Source organism: Diabrotica virgifera, chromosome 5 (assembly GCF_917563875.1).
Source record: "Diabrotica virgifera virgifera chromosome 5, PGI_DIABVI_V3a".
In the NCBI taxonomy this organism is placed as follows: domain Eukaryota; kingdom Metazoa; phylum Arthropoda; class Insecta; order Coleoptera; family Chrysomelidae; genus Diabrotica; species Diabrotica virgifera.
Window position 1 is genome coordinate 249361112 of NC_065447.1, and position 27814 is coordinate 249388925.

Consider the following 27814-nt stretch of genomic DNA (forward strand, 5'->3'; position numbering starts at 1 on the left):
ACTTTGTGTGGGACATGAATCCGGTGATGCACACTAAAATAAAGATTGTTTTAATATAAATACGAAATTCAGATCATAATAAAGCTCTAAAATAACAAAATGTTTATTATTATAAACCTTTCGTTTTCAGAATATCATCAGGGGCATTTCGTCAAATAAAGAAGCTATGAAGCACATCCCGGAATTTCGTAGATATTTACATAAAAATAATACAAATAACACACACTGGACAAAGGACAAACAGATTAAAATTACTGTACTTTGTCCAATGTGACTGGTAAATTTAGTAAACTACAGTAATTTTAATCTGTTTGTCCTTTGTCCAGTGTGACTTCGGCAAGATTTAATGAATAACAGTACTCGATACCTTCCTTTTATTTCTAAAATTCATATGTTCGAACATTGTTTAACTATCTCGAAAAAAGCATTCGTTCAGTTCCTAGATTTTGTAAAAATATCGTTTTTTTTAATATTCAAAGGCTATAAAGATAAATTCGATCTGAACAAAAAAGTACTACTGTTGGTAAAACTAAGAATAATATATTTTTATTCTGTATTTGCTCTCTAATTAGTAAAATTTTGATGTATTAGATGTAGATATTAGTGGTAATACTGAAAATGCGAGGAAATCATAACATTTCTTTAAGAATATTTTAAAATTTTCCCACCTCTTTTATTATCATTTTAATGACAAATTGGACCTATATTCTCGTGTTGATTGGTCCGTTTTGCAAATCATTTGTAAAACTGAGATTACACTCTTACTCATTCATAAAATAGTACAAATACAATAATCTGAATCGACTGCGATGGTTAAAAGTCAAGAGGAAGTGCTTAAAGCAATTACAAAACCAAGAAATATTAACAAAATTATCTTCGGTCTCAAAATATATATGCCAATCTTAAACGTATTTTTAAGCTTAAATAAAGAAATAGTTGGAAAACCTTTTTAAATAATCTTTAAATAACTGGGATCATCATTCTTCGTTTGACAACCACTAAGTTTCTTTGTCCTCTAACTTCTTTCCTGAGGTTTTTCAAATATTTCAATAGCAGTATCTCTAATATTACTGACTGTATTCAACCAAAATTTATTATTACTTCTTTCCATCTTCCATTACATTTTTTCTAATATTTTCCCTTGCATAGACCTCCTTTCCCATCTTTTACCACTTGATTGATTGATTTAAAACTTGATTGTATGTTATCCTCTCACATATTTTGTTTCAGTTTCGCTTTTTTGCTTCAATGACCAGCACAAACAAATCATATTGGAACTATATTATAAAATAATATATTTTTAAGTGATTTTGTCCGGTTTTGTATGTGATAAATGGAGTTTATCACTTCTTATAGAATTTGTTAACAGTCGCTATATCTATCTTCTTCTTTAGGTACCGTCTCCTCTAAGGAGGTTGGTAATCATCATAGCTATTTTCACTTTTGAGATTTCAGCTCGGAACAAATCGATGGAACTGCAATTATACCCTTTTCTGAGATTGTTGAGCCAGGAGATGCGTTTATATCTATGGTGCTGCTAATTTTACAAATCATCTCTAGCTTCGTTTCTAGCTCCAAAGCCTTGTATAGCCTAATACGGATTACATCAGGGGATAATCAGAGATGCCCAAAGATTCCCACCTGCATCTGGAAACCAAGTCTACAGAAAAATGAAGAAATTAAATTAGCGAATAAGACTCCGCCATCTCTTATACGCATAGGACCAATCACAAAAACTGCTGCAATGTATATAAGTTTACAGCGGCCTAGATTGAAGAGGTACGTAGCCTAAATAAGGCACATAAAACGTATGTATATTACATCCCATAATAAAGCTATTTATGCCATTTTTGGTTCGAATTGACAGGTGATGATTATGACCTAGAAATCAGTTCTTCTCAAACATCAGGTTGAAGCAGAACTAATCTGAAATAACAATGACAAGTATGACCTTGCCGGAACGTTGTCAAAACAACGTTTTGACAACAAACAAATCACATATAGCTCTTGCTGATATATGGATGATTGTCTACTTACTGATGGTGAGTGTGTCCTGGTGCTGAATTCACTTGGACAAGCATAAATAACATCAAGAATACGACCTAAAAATTAAAAAACTTAAATTACAATTAAATAAATGTTTAAATTAAATAGGTATTATGATTATATGGGATTAAGACACATTAATGTGGTAAGTGGTGGTGCATGACCGTTTTAGTTAATTTCGATAACGAACGGGACTCTATAGTTCATTCGCTTTCAAGATGAGTAACGACGCCAGTTTCAGACGCCTGATTCGTGGGTTTTGCGTGTCGTCAGAGCTTGCCATTTGTTACAAATTAATTTATTCTATATTATAAATTAATTTCTGTTGCGACGACATGAAAAACCTGCGAATCAGGCGTCTGAAACTGGCGTCGTTACTCATCTTAAAAGCGAATGAATTATAGCCTAGAATTGTTCCTCGTGAACAAGCCATGTCACCAATACAACGAATACACTGAGATATACATACTGTGTATAAAACCAAACCTAACAATACACAAGGAATATCAAAGAACTACATCTATAAAATACCTTGTGAATGTAAAAATTTTTATGTGGGAGAAACCGCAGGACCACCAAATGTCAGGCTTAACAAGCACTATGCATACATCAAAATCAGATTTCTACAAATTACAGATAATATGCAAACAAGCCTCGGATAATGAACATAGAAAAACACAACGAAAGGCTGCATCAATAATTATGAAGAAATATGCATAAAAAATAGAAAAATCAAAGAAGCAGCTCTCATTCTACTTAAGAAGAAAAATATATAGCAAACTCATCAGCAGAATGTAGCAGACTCCGTTTGCCAATACTAAACGAAGAAGTCAGCAACAAGAATATACCAACATTAAGGGATTAATAGAAAATCCGAGACACATCGCCTACAATTATACAGTGCACTGGAATAAGTGTTACCCACCCTTATTAACTTATTTATTTATACCACATAAGCAAAACGCTCGGACAGGTCGATTTTTAAAATAATGATAGTATATTATAGCATCAATGTTTCGAACTTTACGTTATCCCTCTTCAGGTGACAGGCATAACTTTGATTTTTTTTAATGGGAAAGTACATCATGTGACAACTCATTTAAAAGCTTTTGAAATACTGATTACAAAAATGTAGGTATAACACTTTAATCCTTTTTGAGAGCGTAGGCGCAAAATTTCGGTCGAACTCTTTTTAAACGCATTCATTTTTTGTCAAATCCTGAGAAAACTAATAAGTATTTTTGAAAAATTTGAACTCAGAATGAAAGATTAGATTATTACCGAGGGCTGACTGTCCCTTAGAATAAACAAAATGTTTCTTTTGAATGATATATTTGAAATTAAAAATAGGACTAAATTTTCTGTTTTTTCACCCCCGTCACTTATTAAAATAAACATTAAAGGAGTTCTCAGGGACATTCTACCATCGAGAATACTGTAATATTTCATTCTGCGTTTAAATTTTTCAAAAATATTTATTAGTTTTTTCAGGATTCGAAAAAAAAATGATTGCAGTTAGAAAGAATTCGATGCTAAAGATAAATAGGTTAATAGGGGTGGGGGGTGGTAACACTTATTCCAGCGCACTGTATATAATACACATGCAATACACAATACATAAATGCGACAAAAAATATAATTTCAAAGAAAACAAAAAGATTAAAAGCGAGTGATTTGATATCAAATGCAAGGAAGCTATCAGAAGAGAAGGAATGCAAAAGAAAAATGCTACAGATAGGAAAAGGAAAGAATAAGACTAAATATGAAACGGAAAGAAGAACAACAAAAAATACGATCAAGAAAACGAAAGTTTGTTGAGAAAAATATAAAGAAAATAAAATCGAGATTTATACAGAAATAAAGTAAGAATTTTTTTAAAAAGTCTGAAATAACAGCATTGCAGTAGGAAAAGGATCCCTTTTTATTAATTGCAAAAATGGATAATTAATAGCAGATCAAGGAGGAATATATTTACACATCAATATATTTAAGTACCTGGGATGTTGGATCGATAGCAGCTCAAATCCTGTAGTAGAAATAAGATCGAGAATGAAACAGACCAGAAAATCTTTCGAAAAAATTAAAAAACTGCTATGTGTTTCTCGAATAAAACTCGAAATTCGACTACTTTTACCAAAATGCTACGGATGGTTGACTCTTCTCTATGCAGTTGGAGCGCGGACCCTTAAAACATCAACCAGAGAATGGACTTCAAACGAAGAAGTGCTGCATAGAATAGGCAATGAACGAGAACACAGTGAAAGTTACAAAAACATTTTAGCCAGGCCACATATTGAGAAAAGTCCATAATAAATAAATATGTTATGTGTAAAATTTTTTTTATAAAATAATATAAACCACCCTGATAATAACGATAGTGGTTGATGCGGTTAAAAAAAAAGCATTAACCAGTGTTATTCTGCGATAAAAATAAAAAAATAAATTAAAACAATCGTAATGTATCATCTCTAGAAGAAACAACACCATTTGAAGGATTCACTGACGGAAATATAAGGATTAAAGATTTTGGTATGACAAAAATTGTATAATATAAAAAACAACATGTAAATAGATTCTGAACAAGTTGCTGCTAAATATAAAACTGCTGAAAAGCTCATATCACCGGTTTAATTATACAAGATTTAAAAAAAATACATTAAAATGATTTAAATGGGCAACAAACACATTTTACTATGTTAAAAAAATTCCTATAATGTACGCCACTACAAAAACGTTCTCCCTATCCAAATCTATAATTCACGTGCAAACTGTTCCCAATTTTTAACTAAAACGTTAGTGAAAACTCTTCCGTTATGTCATAAATCAAACTTCAATTATAACAACTGTACATATTTCTCGATAAATCGACTTGTAGGAAGTATAATATCTATACACGGATAATTTCTCGATTCGCGGAGGTAAGAGTGAAACTTGTACTCACGCCGACCAGTTCCATTCCTGATATTTTCACTGTTAAAGGCAGCTGAGAAGAAGTTGAACAATGACACTGAACTTACGTATCAGCCATCTGGTATATATATTAAATACCCGAAGTGGGGTAAAAATACCTATAAAATTACGGCTCCATGAAGGATGTTATGAACTGAGTTAATAGACAAGAAAAAATTTTGATTTTTACACGCAAATAGAATAATAACACAGAGAAAGTACTATTCAAATTTTACTTTAATATAATAATCATAATAATCGTATCATCAATATCTATATTTCCGTAGAATTGTTATACTTTTTAACTGTTGTTTAGTCCAGTTCAGTGGCCAATTTTGACTATCAAACTAGACATGGCTACAATGCTGTTTTATGTTTAACCATAATGCATAACGTAACATCTTTCACGATATAATTTATAATTATACACCAGGACTTCAAAATAAATTTAAGTGTCTCATGTTTCATTAATTTTATCTACAAAATTTCCCCTGTAGCCTTTATTTTGCGGAAACATCAAATTTATCTATTTCATTTTCTGACACGTTCGCTACACAAAAAGAAAAATAAATCAAATTCCTGGGAGACACGTTCTCAAAGCTATCAAAGCTCTAAAAGAAGATCCGTCTATGTGGCAAGAACAACGCAACTGTAATTGTGGACAAAAGTCAATATCAGGAAAGAATCCAATATTTGGTCACAAACAAGAAAGTACAAAATGATCCCGCCAAAACACCTAAAAACAAAATATATAAAATACCACCTCAGACCAATTTGCAACTTCATAGGTTCTCCTCCTTGCAGCAGATTATTAAAGTTTCTCCTAGACATGATACAGCTTTAAACACACAACACGACAACGTTTCACGAAAAACATACAATTCTTGCAAAAACAACAACAATTCCAACAATAGGTTTGTTCGTAGAACGATCAGCAACCGTTGCCAACCGTCAGACGCAAGCGCGTTCGTAGTCTACGAACTCGAACTGTTAACTGCGCAGCGTTAACTGTTAACTACGCATGCGTCTGATGGTTGGCAACGGTTGCTGATCGATTGGATCGTACTACGAACAAACCTAATATACTAGTCAGTTGCGGTATCAGCAGCCTCTTTACCGATGTACCATTGTAGAAAAGCTTAAAAATAATAACTTAGGGAGATCTGATACATTGAGAACCAAAACAAAAAACTGAAAAACCTTTCGGATTAGCCATGAGCTCTTCCTTGTCTCTATTATTAGCAGATATATTCATAGACGATTTCGAACAAAACATTGTGCACAAACAACCCACAGTATGATAGGTTGTTTGTCAACGGAAACAAATACTACTCAAGCACAAAAAATAATAAAATTCGATATCATCCTGATGGTAAAAGCAGTACCCTCGAATTTTCAAGTAAAAGCCTAATCGAAAGAGATAGATGTCTTTGAGAAGCGTTTGTTTAGAAATATACTTCGGATATCGCATGTGGATGAAATTAACAAAAAAAAGTGTTGCGAGGATTCTAAAAAGATCTAGAATAATTTATTTTTCTCCTTCTTAGTTTTCTACCGACCATTTTTGAACATTAGCCTCTCCCAATTCCTTTCATCGCTCTCTATCCTGAGCAACATACGTCCAATTTTTTGCGGCTATTTTCCTGATATCATCTAATACACATCCCATGTGTGATCTTACTCTTAGTCGTCCATCTTTGTAAGGTCTGTAATGTTGTATTGCGACGTTCCAACGTTTGACTTTTTGTCTAGCAGTGTGGTTTCCATTTGAGTTTCGCAATTTTTGTTGTAATACACTAGTCTTTAGTCAATTAAACAGTTTTATTGTATGTAGGTGTCCCCTGATTGGTATATGTCCTCTAAGGTAGCCTGTTATGACTCTGGGCTGATTCCTGCTAGTTTTAGCACAATTTGCAGCTTTATTAACGCAAATCCATCCAATATACATTATGACACGTACTTGACCGGATATATTTTCACAGTAGGAATTGTTTTGTGTTCGAATCCTGGCTTTTTTCCTTTTTGACACTCCTAAAGCCGGAGTTGGATTAAAGGCTATGATACCAGATCCTTTTTATACACAAGTTCATTACCGATGCCAATACAAATTCTGTTTTGCCAGTCTATCGATTTCGGCACTAGACATTCCCATATTAGTCTAGATTAAGACTCCTACGAGTCCTATAGCTACTAGGCTATCTGTGCATACATTGATATGCTCAAGTTCATAAGTCTTCATGTTACATCTTTTACAATGTAAGTTACAGTACAATGTAAGATTGCATAGTTACCACTAGTTACAAAGTACATATACTAAAAAAGCAAAGTATATTTACTTGAAACGGATTAATTGTAGGATATTGCAATACTCAAAGTCAGTGTCAACGTATAACACAATAGTCACAGCATTGCAGTTGAAATGCTAGAGCACTGCAGTGCTTCACAGCAGTTATTCCTATCTGTATCGGCACTTTTGGATCTAGCCCCGTATAAATGAACCCCCTCTTTGGAATAAATGGGAGCAACTACTACTCCACTTATACTCCTACTATATCTTTTTGTATCATCAACGAATAAACTGCATGACTTCTCTAAATTATCATCAATAAAACCAATCCTGATAATTTTGACACAGTGACTTGATGACACATTTCTATCGCAAATACTTTCACTTCTTCTCTCCCCTTATCCATCTTGGTCTATAGTCATTCCTCAATTTAATACATCACTTACAAGGTACGATAAATTTGTAACTCCCTTGTAAAAACTTTTAAAGAAATTTTCTTTATAAATAAATACGACCAAGTATAATACTTACTATATACTGATGCTTCAAAAAATGATACAGAAGTAGGCTGTTCTGTTACAAAGTCTCATACTCCTATCACATCATCGTTTATGCATCAAATATACCCCTTAAGGCTATCAAATACATTTCATCAACAAATAAGGACGTTGCTATATATAATGCACAGACTCTCTAGCCTCAATGAAATCTATACAAAATGTATTCTCTGTTCTTAATATCGTTCAAAAGATCCATGACCATTACCAAATTATCTTTTCCCAAAATATAACAGTTAATCTAATCTACTGGATCCTTTCTAAAAGGTATATTTAAAAGACCCCAATAAGGGTTAGATCACATAAACAGAACGTTTTCGGATTAACAAATAATCCATCATCATTGTTTAAAAGCCAATAGAATGCATGCGTGAGCCACCAAAAAGTTATGGGCAAAAACCTTTTAAATGTTACAAGATCTTAAATGATACTACATATTATAGATAACATTATTGGATGTTGCAATATATTCCTGGATATTACCCAGGACAGCACAGGACTCTAACCCACGTGGATGAAATATGACAGGAATGAACCTCACATATTGAGAGTTGAGTGTCAACTCAACTTAGTCAACTTAGTTGACACTCAACTCTCAATATGTGAGGTTCATTCCTGTCACATTACGTCCACGTGGGTTAGAGTCCTGTGTTGCCCTGGGTAATATCCAGGAATATTTGCAACATCCATTAATTTTATTTATACCTAATATGTAGTATCATTTAAGATCTTGTGACATTTACAGGGTTTTTACCCATAACTTTTTGGTGGCTCACGCATGCATGCTGTTGGCTTTTAAACACTGATGCTGGATTATTTGTTAATCCAAAAACGTTTTGTTTCTGTGATGTAACCCTTATTGGGATCTTTTAAATATACCTTTTACAAAGGATATAGTATTTTTTTGTGATTTATGGTATACAGCAAGCTACAGGAATTTTATGTTCCTTGTGGATTTTTACTCTAATCTGGTTACCTTCCAATATTAGTATAACACACAATGAAGTTGCAGACCACCACGCACACTTGACTCAACATCATTTGATCCCGCTATTAACATCCAATTGTAGGACTGAAAGTCTCACACCAAGAGAAGAACAAGAACTCTATGGCAACAACACTGACATTCTATTTTTATTCCTACATGTTTATCTAGACGAGATCTTATTCGCAATGTTATGTCACAACGACGACCTCTCGTGGATTTCGGCTGAACTAGCTTTGTGGGTGTTTTCAATGTCAAACGCTGAGCGCACATGCATTTTAAACAAGTAGGTGATATTCATTATTTATGTTTATATTATAGGCGCAACCAGGATAATCCTAATGGGGGGTTACAACTACTGGAAAGTCTCCGAGGGGTATGGTGATAAGCGTATAGAGCTCAAAGTACATACCAATGGGGGGGGGGGGGTTATAACCACCAAAACCCCCATGGTTACGCTCATGGTTTATATGTTTTACATTAATAATTATTGGGCAATATAAAATTACTAACATGGAATCTTCACTTTTCAATAAAAGTTGGCGTCGATATAATATAGGTATATAATATTTGTAAAAATAAATAATGAATATTACCCACTTGTTTCAAATGCATGTGCGCTCAAAGTTTGACATGGAAAACACCCTCGAAGCTAGTTCAGCTGAAATCCACGAGAGGTGTCGATGTGACTTGATATCGCGAAATGTGGCAAGAAAACTTGGGATCGGGCATACAAAATTAACACATGGTTACCTGATGTCATCCAGGAACCAACCTATTTATCAAAGCTGTCAATTCATACTCACTGAATGCCATTTTGCATTTCTGCCAAAAGACTATTTTATAGCCTCAAACCTACTCTAAATTAACAATCAAGATGCAGTAGAAATAAACAAACCAAGACACGTTATATGTTGCTAGGAGCACTTCCAAATCAAAATTTACAATGTATGTACATTGTTAATCCCAAATTATGATTTACAAAGTTTATACATTGTAAATTATGATTCGGGAGTGCTGCTTGTAACATTTAACGTGTCCTGGTTTGTTTATTTCTACTGCATCTTGATTGTGAATTTAGTTTAATACAAGAGATATACAGTATAACTGATAGATAATTCCTGATAAATACACAGTAACTGTTATATCATAAAACATTTTTTTTTGTAATCGTCTTTGTGCAAGTGGCCTTAGTAAGCGAACCCAGTAATAATTATAAATTAAAAAAAACTTATTGACTGGACTATCGAAGAAATTTATTGGAATATTGTACAGTTGTTGTACCTATATTGCGTTTGTCAGTTAAATCTGATAAATATACATCCGTTATATGAAGCAATTTAATAAAATAACCTAATTGGCGAAAACCTGGTATTTACTATTATAAGTATTTACACTTAAAATGCAAATAAGAAAGTTGTACAGTGCGTAAAGTATATAAAAAATTATTTTCTTCAAAAAATTGTTTGTCATCATTAATATTACTATTTTCTCTAAACGAGGTCGTCTGCATATCAGGTTTTTGCATTTGTCCTGTGTCAGAAGTCAGAATACACATACAGTGGAACCTCGATTATCCGTCTCTCCATTAACCGTCACCTCTGTTAACCGTCAGGGTACATACAGAGTTGTATTGACTACATTAGCAATAATTTTAATGCAAAAAAATAAAAAAAAGTTAATTTGATTTGTGATGAGGACACACACGGCTATCCATTGCTGACAGATAAAGAAATCGTTGAAATGGCAACAAAGGCGGACCAGACAGATTAAGAAGCTGACACAGACTTGGAATTTGATTATAGCTATGTTGATGAACCTATTGTAACTGACCTTATCGCAAAATATGCAATAAGTCATCGAGTTGTATTCTCAACAAGAAGAAGCCAATAAAGTAGATTGTATGATCTTATGCCGATTAAGAAATTCAGCCATCGCAAAATGTGAAGCAACAGTAAAGCAAACACAGATTTCAGAATATTTTAAATTGATTCGATTGTACGAACAAAAATCCCTCTTTTATTGTCAAACAAATCATACAAATAAAATTTGAGAGTTGTACTATGAATTTTTAATTTTTTTTAATGTTCTGTTAACCGTCTTTTCGATTATCCGTCAGACCCTTGGTCCGGTGCCCTGACGGATAATCGAGGTTCTACTGTATAATATATTCATCCAAGATGTATGTTGTTCTAGCCAAGAAAATGGTAAATAGCATAAGAATACAGAAGACACTGTATTAATAAGATTCCCTAGTAAATATCGCCATCTACTTCTTCTTAAGGTTCCAGCTCCTATCGAGGGTTGGGTATCAACATGGCGATTCTTATTTTACTTACAGCAGCTCTGAATAGTTGGTTAGAGCTCAGACTAAACAATTCCCTTAGCCAGCAGCTCCACGGGCGACAAATTTACGCCAGCAGTAGCAGTAAAATTACGGCGGCAGCACAGCTGTAAAATCACGGCTCCATGAGAGCGACAATTTACAACGTGCATAGCGCCGCACATATTAATCGTACAACAAAAGGAACTTTTAGTAGTGACCATCCCTATATAAAATTTAGTTATAAACTGGTAAACTGGTAGATTTACCCCCTGGACCTATCCGTCTGCGACATGACCTTGACGACGCGCCTTTTCTCGATCTTGAGCGACAATTTACAGCTCTGTGGAGCCGCCCAGTATCATCGCTGTTGATTTCTTTTATCACTCTTCATTTTACTGCTACTGCTGGCGTAAATTTGTCGCTCGTGGAGCCGTTCGCTTAGATTTCTTAACTAGGAGGTTCGTCTTCTTCCTACATCTCCTTTACCTTCTTTTCTGCCAGGATTTCTTAATATTTGACCAAAATATTCAAGCTTCCGCCTCTTATGTTGTCTGTATAATTGCTTTCCTATTATTTACACTATCAAGGACTTCAATATTGCTAATTTTGTCTACCCACGATATTCGTAGGTTCTTGCATTCGTAGGTTTTTGTTTGTTATATAACACCAACGCTAAAAAGGAAAATTGTTTCGAGTTAACGAATAAACAATTTAAAACTGAAAAAAGAACGAAAAAAGACGATTTTAAGGTCTCAAAAACTCAAGTAAAAAATATCATTTTTGTAATCATAAAGTACCTAAATTCAAGTTCAATCTTTTTCTATCAGGTCTCGAAAAGAATTTTAGCCATGTTTTATTCTAAAACATATTTTTTTTAATTGTTAATGAGGAAGGTTTCTTATGGGGAGCGGGCATTAACAACTAACAAACAACGTTTCAAAATGAAATAAGTCCAAAATATTTATCAAGAACTGATAGAATAAGGTATGAACTTGAATTTAGGTATTTCGTAATTTCAAAATTGATATTTTTTACTTATGTTTTTGAGCCTTGAAAATCGTCATTTTTCGTTCTTTTTTCAGTTTTAAATTGTTTATAACTCGAAAACTGTCAACTTTAGAGAAAAATTATAAAAGAGCTTTTTTGTTTAGAATGATCCAAAAAATCTGATATAATATATGCCAAGATCGAAAGAATTTTTTTTTAAATGTATAAAAAAAGTAATTTTTTTTAAATTAATAATTAATTATAGTTAGAACAGAATTAGATCGGGCACCCCTTGTTTTTTGTAATTGATAACATGCTAAATTACATATCAAATAATTTTTATCCGATAAACAGCTATACTAAATTTACAATCAAGATGCAGTAGAAATAAACAAACCAATAGACGCTAAATGCTACTAGGAGCACTCCCGACATAATTTACAATGAAGTATATAATATATATTGTAAATCCCAAATCATGATTTCCAAAGTTTATACATTGTAAATTATGATTTGGGAGTGTTCCTAGTAGCATTTAACGTGTCTTGGTTTGTTTATTTCTAATGCATCTTGATTGTAAATTTACACACAACGCAAAAGTCTAGGGATATTTTTATAAATAGACGTATTTTGTTTATCTGTAATCAACTTCAAAAAAGTAATACAAAATTGGTAGTTTTAATTGTTGTTTAATATGTCAAAAACCATAAATTGCAAAAAAAACAGAAAATTGCAACAAAAAAAATATATTGCAAATCACCCATGTTTCACATACCACCATAAAATGTCAAAAATACGAAATATAAACTTAAAATAAAGTATGGCAACCACGTTGGTTTATCACAGCTCTACATTTACTGTTCATGCTCCGAATCACATTGTTAATGTCTGCTTGAGGTAGTTGTGTCCATTGTTCTCTCAGAAGCTCTTTTAATTGAAACTCATTGTAGATATTGCCCATATGTGGAGTAATTATTCGTTGGAGCATGTCCCATACATGCTTAATGGGATTTAAGTCCGGTGATTGTGCTGGCCACGGCAATACTTCAATACCCTCGTTATCCAACCAGTTTGTTACAATATGCGCAACATGTGGTCGAGCGTTATCAAGCATAAAGTAAAAATTTTCCAGCAAACGGGCGCACAACAGGTTCAAGAATAGTGTCCAAATATTGCTGACCTCTGAGAAAGCCACGTGGGAAAATGAGGTCAGTTCTTCCGTCAATCATGATTCCGCCCCATACCATTAATGTACCACCTCTGTATGCATACACTTCTTGAAAATGTCGTAATCATTCTCCATTTCCAAACGTCTCCAAACTCTTGTCCGACGAGAATCTGGATGAAATCCATATCTAGACTCGTCACTAAACAAAACTGTGGCCCAGTCACTGTCAGTCCAATTCTGAAACTCTTGACACCAGGTTAATCTTGCAGCGCGATTGCCTCTAAATAGAGGTGGACATCTCAGTGGTCGCCGACTACGAAGATTGGCTTCGTGGAGACGATTCCTCACAGTACTGCGGCTAATTGTTACATTATGTGCAAGCTGTAATTCATTAACCAGCTCGGATGCTGTGATTGTTGGCTGCCTTCTGGCATTTAAAATTAAATATCGGTCTTGAGCGACGGTTGTAGAGCGACCACGTCTGGATGTTGCTCGGCTGGACTCCCAGTGTCTCTAAACCGACGCCACAAACAACTTACGACGCTTTGGGAGACACCCAGCTGGTCAGCCACTTGAGTTTGTCGCATACCAGCTTGAAGGAGGTCCACGGCTCTATTCATCTCGTCCAACGTTAAATGTTGTCGTTGCATGTTAAAAAGACAATATCTTTAACTAACCTATTAAGCAAGAATGGTATAAAGTGACTAAAATTAAAAATAAACAAAACATAAAAATGTCGATTTTTTTGTCCCTTATAAAAAACATTCTAAAACACGTATTGCTATCAGTTTTACAATTTTTTTTTTGATAAGAAGTGAGTCAAGATAAGAGTCAGGAGTATCAAGAGAATCAAGAGTTTGATAAGAAGTTGACAAGCAAATTTATATGGTCATGAAATTTCTGTCATTGGTATTGTCAAATTATTAAAATATCCTTAGACTTTTGCGTTGTGTGTACAGTATAGGTGAAGGTTGTCCTTATATCGTATCTTAGACTATAACAGCGGTTTTAAGTGCGGAAAATTGGTATATTATAATATGCAACTTTAAAAGGTTGGCATTGGAAAATGTCCCTATACATAATCACAGAAAGAGAGTAGGTACCAGACATAATTAATATAAAGACGGTCTTTTTAACTTTCCTGTCAGTTTTTTTTTTATTTTAAGACAATTAAAATCGTAGTTAAAATAGCTTGAACTTAAAATTATATGTTGTTGCAATGCAAAATTTCTTTTCTGTCGCTTTCATTGAACCGGTAAATTGCACACTGTTCAGCTGTTGTACATTTCCTTTACCTAAATAAGGTGTTATCGTCTATAGCCTTGTTTAACAAACGAGAAAACATCAACAGTGTATTTTATAAATGCTTTCAAGAAAAAAAAAGACGATATCTAAGTACTCTTTATCCTAAACAAAACTTAACTGGGGAATCTGACAAAATAACTAGAATAACTTAATAAAGGAATATTTTACAGATAGGAATACACCACAATTAACTATAATTAATTGTAATAAAAATTACACTTTTGTTTGTTTGAAGTTTTGCTTTCCAATCCGAAAGTGGATTTTAAAAGCATCTGAAATGAACATTGTGAAAAATTGATTTATATATTAACACGATACATGCCGAAAATGCGCTGGTGGGTCGTTACATCATAGAAGCCGACGTCTCTCTCGCGAGTTCATGCTTCCATTGATTTTAGTAACTAGAGGTAATAAGCAAGGTTTCCGAGAAGGTTATACTAGCTAGGTTAAGAGAAGAGTGATGAAACAATTGGTACCACACCAGAAGCACAATTTGGCGTTTGGACTGAACACTCCAGGTACAAGTGAGGTACAAGTGCTGTGGTTTATCGAATAGATCACAGAGGAGTGGCACGAAGCGCTTATTCATAAAATGGGCCAATTTGCATACAACAACAAAAAGTCTGAATACAAACCTAGTGGGAAGATACTAACAACATGCGCTAAATCAGTTAGAAAATTGGTGCATTTAATGTATAACCGTAGTAAACCCAGAAAAGACACAAGAAGTCAAGTTTCAAAGTCCTGATCGCCAATGACGATATTAGACAACAAATGGACAGAAGAATGACACACAAACATGTCAACAGTACTACCATTATCTATCTAATTAGCATTCTTCGGTCCATCTTTGGAGATAGGCCCCCCCAATCCTTTTCCGCCCTTCTCTGTCTGTCGCTACAGTCATCCATCTAGAGACCACGTGCTTACCACTAAGAACAATATATCAAGAAGCACGCTAAGACCTCTTATTGGAAGAAATGGCAAGTTAAGCCTGAAAACGAAGTTACGTAGAAATATAAAAGATCTAAACGAAAAAGTAGTAGATGCTCTTCAATTGCATCCAACGGGGGATGCGTAAAGATATAATCTATAAAATGAAATATTAACAAGAAAATTATATCCTAAATAAAAATAACAAAAAAAAGTAAACCCAAATAAAGACATTTTCAGGAGAGTAACCAAAATTGTTAAAAAAAACTGACTTAAACGTTATGAGGTGTTCTTACCTTTATTCTTTAGGTATCTCAAACTGTAATGCAACTAAAACGTATGTCAATATATTAGCTGAAATCTAAAATAAAAGTATAATAAAATAATTAGTAATCCAAAAATTTGCACTTTTCATTAGTTTAATTAGTATGGTATAGTTAGACCCACACCCAGACATCCAAAGTGAAAGTTATCCTCCAACACCAAATTGTTCTATACGGTCCACATAATGTTCAGAAAAAAGTCACACCATTTTGAGCGTCGGGTTTGGGGGGAGAAGGGGGAGAAATCTGCAAATTCGTAGTTTTTTACGTTTTTCGTCAATATTTCTAAAACTAAGCTGTTTAGCATGAACAAACCTCTACACAAAATTGTTCTACATTAAATTTGAAATAAAAAAGGCCCTATGCATAATCTTTCTAAAATGAACGGTTTCAAAGTTACGGAGGTAGTATAGTATAATTGGTCCAAAAAAAGCCTAACCCAGACATCCAAAGTAAAAGTTTTTCTTCAACACCAAATTGTTCTATATGGTCCACATATTGTTCAGTAAAAAGTTACACCATTTTGAGCGTCCGGTTTGGGGGGGAGATGGGAGAGAAGTCGGTAAATTAGTAGTTTTTTTTTACGTTTTTCGTCAATATTTCTAAAACTATGCTTTAGCGTAAGGAATGTTCTATAGAAAATTGTTCTACATAAAATTTAAAACAAAAAAGGTTCTATACATAATTGTTATAAAATCATCGGTACTAGAGTTACGGAGGGTGAAAAGTGGAGGTTTTCGATACTTTTTATATTCACCGATTTCTCCCCCCCTCTTCCCCCCAAACCCGACGCTCAAAATGGTGTGACTTTTTTCTGAACATTATGTGGACCATATAGAACAATTTGGTGTTGGAGGATAACTTTCACTTTGGATGTCTGGGTTTTTGGTATAGTGATATCATAAATATTGCCCAAAAAATATAAAAAGTATCGAAAACCTCGACTTTTCACCCTCCGTAACTCTGGAACCGTTGATTTCATAACAATTATGTATAGAACATTTTTTGTTTTAAATTTCATGTAAAACCTTTTTGTATATAACATTGTTTACGCTATAAGCATAGTTTTAGAAATATTGACGAAAAACTTAAAAAAACTACTAATTTACCGGCTTCTCTTTCATCTCCCTCCCAAACCGGACGCTCAAAATGGTGTAACTTTTTACTGAACAATATGTGGACCATATAGAACATTTTGGTGTTGGAGGAAAACTTTTACTTTGGATGTTTGGGTTAGGCCTTTTTTTGGACCAGTTATATTATACTACCTCCCTAACTTTGGAACCATTCATTTTAGAAAGATTATACATAGAGCCTTTTTTATTTCAAATTTAATGTAGAACAATTTTGTATAGAGGGTTGTTCATGCTAAACCGGATAGTTTTAGAAATATTGGCGAAAAACTTAAAAATATACGAATTTACCGATTTCTCCCCCCTCTCCCCCCCAAACCCAACGCTCAAAATTGTGTGACTTTTTTCTGGACGTTGTGTGGATCATATAGAACAATTTGGTGTTGAAGGATAACTTTCACTTTGGATGTCTGGGTTATGCCATCTTTTGGATCAACTATACTATACTAAATATGTTCATAATTGATGCTATGCGATAATTAGAATAAACGATTAATAATTGATTTACTCACTGGACCTGCAATTCCGAGATCTATAGTAAAGACACCACTTGCCGTAAAAGGACGGTGGTTTTTTATTTTTTCTATAAAGAATCGAATTTGTTGGTGTTCATCAGGATTGGAAACTCTCGTTGAGTACTCCAATAGGAAGTTAATTAGTCCATTTACCTACAAAAATATTTTATAATACATATAATAGTAAAAATATGTGATATTTATAAGAATGTTCGTACTGAAAGAACAGCAACAAACAGAACAGAAAAGCAAGAAAAAACAGTACAGGATAACATAATATATAGGAATAAAGGAAATAAAATAAAGGCAGGAAAAATAAAATTGACCAGAAGAACAATGTCAAAGATGCAGCGTTTCAATAGCAGAGAGGAGCACATCAACATGATATGAGCACTTTTTTGCATTTAATACACAACAAAAAAATCTAGGTAGTTCAATATCCCACTGTACATTTGTTTAATAGATTATCGCAAAGCGTTCGCCAGGATCAAATGTCAAATGGTAACACTTATGGCATATACTAAAAGTTGTAGGAGATGTACACGTACACGTATCACAACACTTCATTTCACTTGTTATAACTGAACGGTTAAAGTGCTAAACACACTGTAAAACGGATTCCATCCAGAAAAAGGTGCCAGACAAGGATGTTTACTCACTCTACAATGATTTAACATATTGAGGAGCATATTATTAGAAGGCCGATTGAAGGATGGGAAAAGGACATCTCAATAAATGGCCAAATTGATGATCTACGTTTTGCAGCTGACATAGCCCTTTTTGCAAATAGTGAAGAGGAGTAAATTATCTCATACGACTGGTTGAAAACTAAAGTCAAATATTTAGTCTGCAATTAAACATATCAAAGATACATATCATCCACACATAATAACGATTGACCGGTTGGAGGTTGTCAGTTTATACTTATATCTGGGATCATTGATCACAAACACAGGGTCACTACAGGAAGCAATAAAACGTAGATATGATCTATCAAAAGTTGTCATATGAAAGCTGGCCAAAATATGAAAGGACTCTCACATTTCATGAACCCTAAAAGTTGCTTAATATTTGGGTTCATCACTTGCTTAATATTCCTAATACTGACAAACTGATGTAAATTTTGAGATAAGTGAAAAGAAGAAAGATATATTCCACTGAAGTGTTATGTTGGAGAAGAATTTTACTAATTCCGTGGACCGACCACCGGACAAAGAATTCAATTTTAAATGAACCAAGCAATTCTTCTCCAACAATTAAAATACTTTGGACATGATATGAACAGATGTACAAAAATATGGATAAACAAATAAAATCCAAAATTAAGCAGGCAAAAGAACAATGGTTAAAAGAACAATGCGCAGAGATAGAACACCAGAAAAGACATGATAGTTTTAACACACATAAAAAAAATTAAAAAATTAACTCAGAACAACAGAAAAAGAAAATCGGGATTACTAAAAGATACAAATGGGAAACTTGTTTTGAGTACCAACGAAATATTAAAGAGATGGACAGAATCCATAAATGAATTGTTCAAAGATAATAGAACAGAGCAGGTGGAAGTCGAAGTAGAAGTTGATATGGTTTTAAAGATATCAAAAGAGGAAATTAAATCGGCATTAAAAAACAGCAAAAATGGTAAAGCAGTAGGTCCAGACCAAATCCCAGTAGAAAGCTTAAAATGCATTATGATGAAACTTTAGACATTATCGTAGACTTGTTTAACACAGTGTACAAAACAGGGAACATAGGTACCAAAACAATGGTTACTCTCAACCTTTTGTGCTATCCCTAAAAATACAAACGCTAAAGATTGCAGTGAATACAGAAAAATACCATTAATAGTCACATTCTCAAATTATTCTTGAAAATAATACATGGTCTTATAAATAAAAAAACTGGAAAAAGGAATAGATTATAGTCAGTTTGGGTTCAGAAACGGACTAGGAACCAGAGAGGCGTTATTTGCTTTTAATTAGCTCAAAGATGCATGGATATTAATGTGGATGTGCATGTTTGTTACGTTGATTTTGAGAAAGTAGTTGACAAAGTAAGACATGAAAAATTAGTCCAAATTCTAAAGACAAAAAATATAGACAAAAGGGACTTACGAATAGTAACAAACCTTTACTGGAATCAAAGAGCACAAATTGTAATAGATAACGAACTCAGTCCAGAAATTGAAATTATGAGAGGAGTTAGGCAGAGATGTATTATGTCTTCATTACTCTTTAATGTATATAGTGAAGCCATTTTTGAAGAAGCATTACTATCTCAAAGTGAAGGAATAATAATTAATGGAAGATCTATTAACAACATAAGATATGCAGACGACACCGTGATTATGGCAAGCTCTGCTGAACAACTCCAATTACTACTAAACAAGACACACAGTTTCTGTGAAGAATATGGACTAAAAATGAACATAAAAAAACAAGTAAAATCCTTTATAAAAGGTGTATTAATTAAAATTCCCTAAAAGTGACTACATCACAAACGCAGAACTAGTTTTTGATCTGATTACAGATCTTCATCAGTGCCGACAAGATGCTGACATGCTAACCACCAAAATACAAAAATATTAGGGTAAAACCCCTTTAAACTTGATCAGTCATGCAAACATTGACTATACTTGTGAAATTAAACATTTATGCACAACATATTACATGTATTAAGCCCAAGGTACCTTCTTCTTTACATGCCATCTCCGAGACCAAGGTTGGCAATCATCATTGCTATTCTAACTTTTGACACTACAGCCCGAAATTGTTCAGTTGAGCTGCATCCAAACCATTCTCTGAGAGTTCTCAGCGAGAACATTTTTCTTCTACCTATGCTGCGCCTTTCTTGAATCTTTGAATTTTTCCAAGGTACCATTAGAACCCAAATCGAGTTGTTCACATGTTGAATGGTTGGTGGCAACTGAATGGTTCATAGGAACCCCAATAGAAATGAAGATCATAAGGAAGATCCCCAGAATCGATCAGAATACAAGAATATGCAAAAGACCTATGCATGAGTTAAAAGAAATGGCCAGAGACAGACGATCTTTGGAGAGGGACTCAACAATTACCACACTCCCTCCAGGGGGTCAGGATTATAGAAAGAGATGCATTAAGAATTAATTAGTTTCACTTACCATGTTCTTCAATTGCTGGGCATTCTTTAAAAACAAAAACAAGCTGTACGTATGGAAAATAACGAAAGCCCAGTTAATGAGATGTATAGTGTGAGCCTGAGGATCCTTAAAGCTATAAACCAGGTAAGCAATGACTGCATACCAATGTATAATCAGCATTCCCAGTTCGACTACTGTGTGTATAAGAAAATATGGATCCATACATTTGTTCCAGCTGTATATACACAAACTCAATTCTTCGTGGTATATTCGTAAGTATTCGATGATCTCGGCAGGTTTCATGTCTAGTAAATCGTCTGTAGCGGGATGAGTTTCTCTGCATATCTTGTAGTGGATGACGCCTTAAAAAAACGTAGATATGGAATATACAGGGTGTCCCGAATGCCGAAAAGATTGGTCATAAATTATACCACAGATTCTGGGATCAAAAATAGGTTGATTCAACCTCACTTACCTATATATACAATAGTGCACACAAAAAAAGTTACAGCCATTTGAAGTTACAAAATGAAAATCGATGTTTTTTCATATATCGAAAACTCTTAGAGATTTTTCATTGAAAATGAACAAGTGGCATTCTTATGGCAGCAGCATCTTAAATAAAAATTAAAGTGAAATTTGTGTACCCCATAAAAAATTTATGGGGGTTTTGTTCTCTTAAACCCCCCAAACTTTTGTCTACGTTCCAATTTAATTATTAGTCTGGCACCGTTAGTTAAATACACTGTTTTTAAAACATTTTTGCCTCTTAGGACTTTCTCGATAAGCCAGTGTTTATCGAGATATTTTGAATATTTATCGAATCCACCACATATTTGTAAATGGTTAAGTACGATTATACAGGGTAATTGATTAGTGAGGTAAAGCTCAATAGGGCTTTTCATTCACAGTCATTTGTTTCGAGCTTCTGTCATGTGTCACATAATATTAATATATCTACGTCATACGTTATTGGTATATAACAATCTTAGACAAGGAAAAAAGAGAGGACGGGTAACACTCATTTAAAACACACGTTCCAAAAGTGAAGCCAGTTTTTGGTTTGTTTGTCACCAGAAACGTGGCGGTCACGTCAAAAATAACAATGGGTTGCCAGTGGTGGGTGTTCGTTGAAGGTTAAAATTTCATAAAAAATAAAGTAAATCATCATCTAAAATTCGTAATAAAAACATATGTATGTATTGAAACATATGTACGTAATATGAGCAACTTAATAAAACATTTACCGTACACAAATTCTTCATTTTAAATACATTTCATGTTTTTATTTTAAATACTCAATGCATAACAATACCCCAAAGATACGTCGATGATCAAAATCTCTGGTGTCGGTTTGGCTTCACTTTTGGTCATAAGATTACTCGTCCTCTCTCTTTCCTTGTCTAAGATAACAATGATACAAACAAAAGACGTATGGCGTAGATATATTAAAATTATGTGACACATGACAGAAGCTCGAAACAAATGACAATCGATGAAAAGCCCTATAGATCCGCTATAGCAATAAATAGCAATAAAAGTTAATAACAAAAATTTTAGCCACCTTTGATCTTGACATTATAAAATTAGTTAGAATGTTACAGGGTGTTCAATAACACAGTAGCAGACCAAACTTTTGTTTTTTTAAATGGAGCACCCCATATTTTATTTTATATTCGAAATCCTGTTAACTTTTCCATCACAAAAATATAAAGGTCTGTTATATTATATAGGGTATTTACAAAGTTATAACCAATTTTGTATGAAAATCGTAACAAGTTCAACTCACTGTATAAATAAAAATAAGCACAACAGCAATGGTTTATTCATGCCATATTTTTTATTTATTGCCAAAATTTTCAAGAAATATTGACGTTGCGAATTTTCTTTATATCAAATACAGGGTCAGTCAAAATGCAAGTACATTCTTTTCTCAGTAATGTTAAATGGAATACCCTTTATTTTATATCATTATTAAAAAGTAACATTACCGTACTTTAATTTTTATATAACATTCCCTATGTCCAGATTTATTAGTTTTCGAGATATTTTCATTTTTCAGAGCAAATTATTTTAGGTGTCTAAATTTATCTAAATTTTATGTAAGCCATGACTGACTTGACAATTGACGATTACTGATTATCAATCCGGTAATCAATGTAACAATGTAGCAAATAAAGAAATAAAAATAATTTATTAGTAATACATTTACAAAAAAAACACAACCAAAACATGCAACATTTTTGAAACAATTAAAAACTACTTTTTTATGTAAATGCAAAAAATAAAGAAAGAAAATTAATAATAAATTTTACAAAAAAACACACAAACACAAAATACAACATTTTGTGAAGGCAATTAAACACTACTTTTATATAAATGTAACAATGTAACAAATAAAGAACGAAAAATAATTTATCAGTAATATATTTTGCAAAAAAAAACATGTTTGAAAAAATTAAAAGCTACTTTTAATAAAATATTTTTAATATGTAGTTAATTACATAAGGTGTTCAAAATTACCTCCTGGTCCATTGAAAAATGAAAATATCTCAAAAACTAATAAATTTAGACATGGCGAATGTTCTAAAAATTAAAGTACAATAATGGTACTTTTCAATAGTGATATAAAATATAGGGTGTTCCATTTAAAATTACTGAGAAAATCATGTACTTGCGTTTTGACTCACTCTGTATTTGATATAAAGAGAATTACCAATATCAATAATTCTTTAAAATTTTGACAATACTTAAAAAATATGGCATTAATAAGCCATTGCTCTTTTGCTTATTTTTATTTATACAGTGAGTTGAACTTTATAGATTTTCATATAAAATTGGTTACAACTTTGTAAATACCCTGTATAACATAACAAACCTTTATATTGTTGTCATAGAGAAGTTAACAGGATTTCGAATTTAAAATAAAATATAGGGTGTTCTAATTAAAAAAACAAAAGTTTGGTCTGCCACTTTGTTATCGAACATCCTGTAACATTTTAATTAATTTTATAATGTGAAGCCCAAAGGTGGCTAAAATTTTTGTTATTAACTTTTATTGCTATCTATTACTATAGCGGATGAAATTGAGCTTTACCCCATTAATCAATCACCCTGTAGAGACCTGTTAATAATCTGAAAATGTATTTATAATAAAAGAAGCCACATCTCGAAAAAAGCTGACTTATCAAAAAAAGGCTAAAAGGCAAAAAAGTTCTAAAAACCCTGTGTTTAACTAATGGTACCACAAAAATAGTTTAATTGAAACGTACACAAGCAGTTGGGGGGTTTAAAAGTATAAAACTCCCAAAAATTTTTATCTAAATATATTAAAAAAGAAGCCGCATCTCGATAAAAACCCGCTTATCGAAAAAATATTAGGAGGCAGAAAAGTTTTAAAAACGTTATGTTAAACTAATGGTACCACAATAATGAATTTATTGGAACGTACACAAAAGTTTGGGGAGGTTTAGGGGATCAAAACCCCCATAAATTTTTTATGGGGTGGACAAATCACACTATAACTTTGTTTTAAGATGATCCGGCCATAAGAATGATACATGCCCATTTTCAATAAAAAATTTTTAACAGTTTTCGATATATTGAAAAAATTCGATTTTCATTTTGTAACTTCAAAGGGCTGTAACTTTTTTTATGAGCACATTTTTACTAAGGTAGTTAGGTTCAATCTAACTATTTTTGACTCCAAAAAGTGTGGTATAATTATGACCAATCTTTTCGGGACACCCTGTATATTACTGTATTATCAGTAGTAATTACACGAGAGCTCTAAAATTATCGATATGTATCCCGAGTGACACTTTGACAGTTTTAATTTCTCGACCCGAAAGGGTGTGAAATTATGTCAATGTGTCACGAGGGCAAAACAAATAGATAATTTTTAAGAGTTCGAGTGTAATTCGGTAAGATTATTTCAGCAACAAAACTGTTTTTTAAATAATTTTAACTAATATTAACCGCATCTAAAACCGAACTGTGTTTTACTTATGCTGTGTTCTAATTTTGCTCGTATTCTGGAATGGATAATACGCAAGAATACTTTAAGGGTGTGACACATTAAACTTATAAGGCGATATTCGCTACACTTCTTAGAATTGGATTTCTTGGGAAGGGGCACAAATGTAGATCTCAGCCAGTCCGATGGAATTTGACCAGCATATAGAAATATGATTTACATGTTGATAATCTGATGTTAGTAGCGACTCTAAGTCGATGTTAAAAGATGAATTTGTTAAGAGTGCTCAAAGGGCAACATGATTCACTGCTCGATCAGAACGTGTGGTTCTTGCCAGTTCAATGGACACAGACCAGCCTTTGAACAACAATCAATTGAACTGGCAAGAATCACACGTTCGAGCAGTGAATCATGTTGCCCTTTGAGCACTCTTAACAAATTCATCTTTTAACATCGACTTACGAGTCGCTACTAACATCAGATTATCAACATGTAAATGATATTTCTCGATGTCATTTATTTTATAAGGTTGCTAGTTTCATCTACTAAGCATAACGCACTGAAGATGATCTGATCTAGATCGAAAACCAATAAACTTTTTATACCATTGTACAAACGAAGTTTTTACTTGTTCTGTATAATATTTTATTGATATCTTCGCCTGAATATTTGCTAAACCTGGTCATGGTGTTCTATTTGACAAGTTGTAAAACATTGATTGTCATTAATCTCACTGAATGTTCATTTTTGAGTAGCAATGAAGGGCATCCGACGTAATACTTGGCGACGGGAAATGATCGAAAAAAATTCTCGACAATAATATCACAAGAGAGTGAGAATAAGTTGACAATAATGCAACAATTTTTTGAAAACTTTCGAGCCCCGCAGGGCTCGCGTGGCTATTGCCCAATGACAATAAGTTTGAGAAAAAGTGGATCATTATTTACTTATTTATTCTTACTCTCGTGCGATATTCGTAGGGTTATTTTTTAATAATTTTAATACATATAAAATTCAAGTCTTTGTATAAAAATATTCAGTGACATTGATCCCAATTAATGTGACACACATTTTTCAACTTCTAAAAGTGAACAGCACAGTTTAGCAAATATTTAGACGAATATATTAATAAAATATTAGTTAAAATTATTTATAAATACAGTTTTATTCATGAAATAATCTCACCGAAGTAAACTCGAGCGCTTAACACTACAAAGTCGGAGACTACAAAGATGTAGTGGTTTCTCCTTGCCTTCTACATCCTTATGCCGTTGACTAGTAAATAGTTCTTTCGCCTTTAGTGCCAATTTCTTGACCCCAGGACAAAAGAGTGCCCTTTCACTTGCATACCAACCGAATTTGGTCAACAAGTGGAGACTGCTTATTTCGCAGTTTTTAATCTGGTAGGATATAAAATGGCATTTTAAATATCATTTTATGTGCTACTAGATTAAAAACTTAAATTTTCTAGCAGATGTCGCTAGGGCATCCCTGCCATTTCGTTCGTTGCAATCCGTGACTGCACGTGGAGTGTTATCCTGGTTTAGTCAGAGAGAAGAGCATATGCATCTCCTGATGAGGGACTAAGAAGCCCCGAAACCACTAGAGATGCTTGCTGTACCCTCTGATTGAACTAGAAATATAATACAACTACAGTTTTGGGCTGCAACCAAATTGAAAATGTTTATTCATTTTTAATAAACAAAATATCTTACCCATAAAATCTGAAATATTGTTGCTATCGTCGATATCCTTCATTGGATGGACTGGTATATACTTCAAACAGCTAACAGTAAACTTTTCGAAGCATGCCAACGTTGCTATCAAAAACCCAAACATAGTAAAAAAGACGCCATAGAGGCAAAACGTCAGATTTGACAGCAATCTATATACCAGGTTTAAGAAAGTGATCTCGTCGTGAAATCTGTTGGTGTAGATAAGCCAGATATACAAAACTATTTGGAATAATAGAACAGCTAACACACAAACATATTTAATGTATTGTAAGAAACGGCATCTTTGCATAACTGACTGACAAAATAATTCTGGCTTTACTGTGTCTACAATTTTATTCATAGCTTCAATATAGCTGCCGAATTTAAAGAATACCAAAAATGTTACAACAACAACGTAATGGCCGATTATGGCATTTGTTAGGTTGTTTAGAAGCACCAGCAATGAATTAGTGTTCGTTAATTCTTTGTAGTGGATGTTGGTGCCCACGATGAACAGTACGAGACCTGTCACAAAGGCAGAGTATACCAGCCCCCAAGCCGATTTTTTGTAGCGACATTTGTCATTCTCGTGAGTCCAGTAAATCGGAAAGAACCCAATACATTTCATGAACATGAATGTTGGAGCAAGTGTTTTGCAAATGCAGAGCAGAGATGCTTGCTCTTTCTCATTGTTATAAAAAGCACTCTTTTTCTTCTGGGGGGTAATAGCCAAGACCATAGTTGTTTGAAGTTTTTTGAGTTACTTTTGCTGATACCTAACTAAAACAAAAGATAAATAATCTGTAACAACAAAATATAAATTATTTTTATTTTACACTATAATAGTTATTAAGGTACCAAGGGTATTATAAGAATAATAACGCTTGAGGTCAATGATGTATAGACCAAGGGCCTTTGGCCCGAGGTATATACGTTGACCGAAAGCGTTATTATCTATAATACCCGTGGTGCCTTCAACGTTTAATGCCATACTAAATTATTGTTTATATGCAAAAAATTTGAATGAATTTTGAATTAATTAGTTTTCAAATAAGTACATTTATCAGAAATAGTGGTAACCATAGTTTTACTTAGGATTTTATTTGTCAACTTCACAGTATTTAACTCGTTATATAAATTTGCCCTAAGGCATTAAATCATACTTAACTGACGAAATCATGTCATTATTTGTCAAATAGGTAATATACCAGTCGGACATTAAAGATTTATAATTGTAATTATAATATTATAACGAGTTGCAATGAATCATAATATTTCATCTAAATCCAATCCTGTACAAGACCTCACAAATTTGTTTTTCAATCTGCTTACTAAAAGTATGCAACTAACATTACAGTCATCTGTAGTATGTAGAACAAGTCTGCCTTAAAAATTATTTTAAAATACCTACTACAAATAATTAAATAATCTTAAAACAATTCACAAAGATAATAAAGAAGTTGCATTGAAGAGAATAAAAATATTATT

The 27814-nt window shown here is 33.2% G+C and overlaps 1 protein-coding gene across 1 annotated transcript; it reads right to left on the reverse strand.

Annotated features, from left to right (window-relative positions):
• On the reverse strand, nucleotides 1–27100 carry LOC114337723 (uncharacterized). The gene is made up of 6 exons (XM_050651041.1): nucleotides 26327–27100; nucleotides 20657–20997; nucleotides 17512–17667; nucleotides 15840–15904; nucleotides 2038–2102; nucleotides 1–33 (listed from the first exon to the last, which is right to left on the reverse strand). The coding sequence occupies exons 1-4, from the start codon at nucleotides 27063–27065 to the stop codon at nucleotides 15842–15844; spliced, it is 1299 nt and encodes a 432-aa protein (XP_050506998.1). The 5' UTR covers nucleotides 27066–27100; the 3' UTR covers nucleotides 1–33; nucleotides 2038–2102; nucleotides 15840–15841.
• Between the last annotated feature and the right edge of the window lie 714 nt (nucleotides 27101–27814).

Excerpts from the sequence above, each read along its gene's own strand:
- LOC114337723 (XM_050651041.1), bottom strand. The coding sequence starts at position 27,065 with ATGGTCTTGGCTATTACCCCCCAGAAGAAAAAGAGTGCTTTTTATAAC. Across the intron at positions 20,998-26,326 it reads CAATATTTCAGATTTTATGG|GCGTCATCCACTACAAGATA; the intron begins GTAAGATATTTT and ends CGTTTTTTTAAG. Across the intron at positions 17,668-20,656 it reads CCCAGCAATTGAAGAACATG|GTAAATGGACTAATTAACTT; the intron begins GTAAGTGAAACT and ends ATATTTTTGTAG.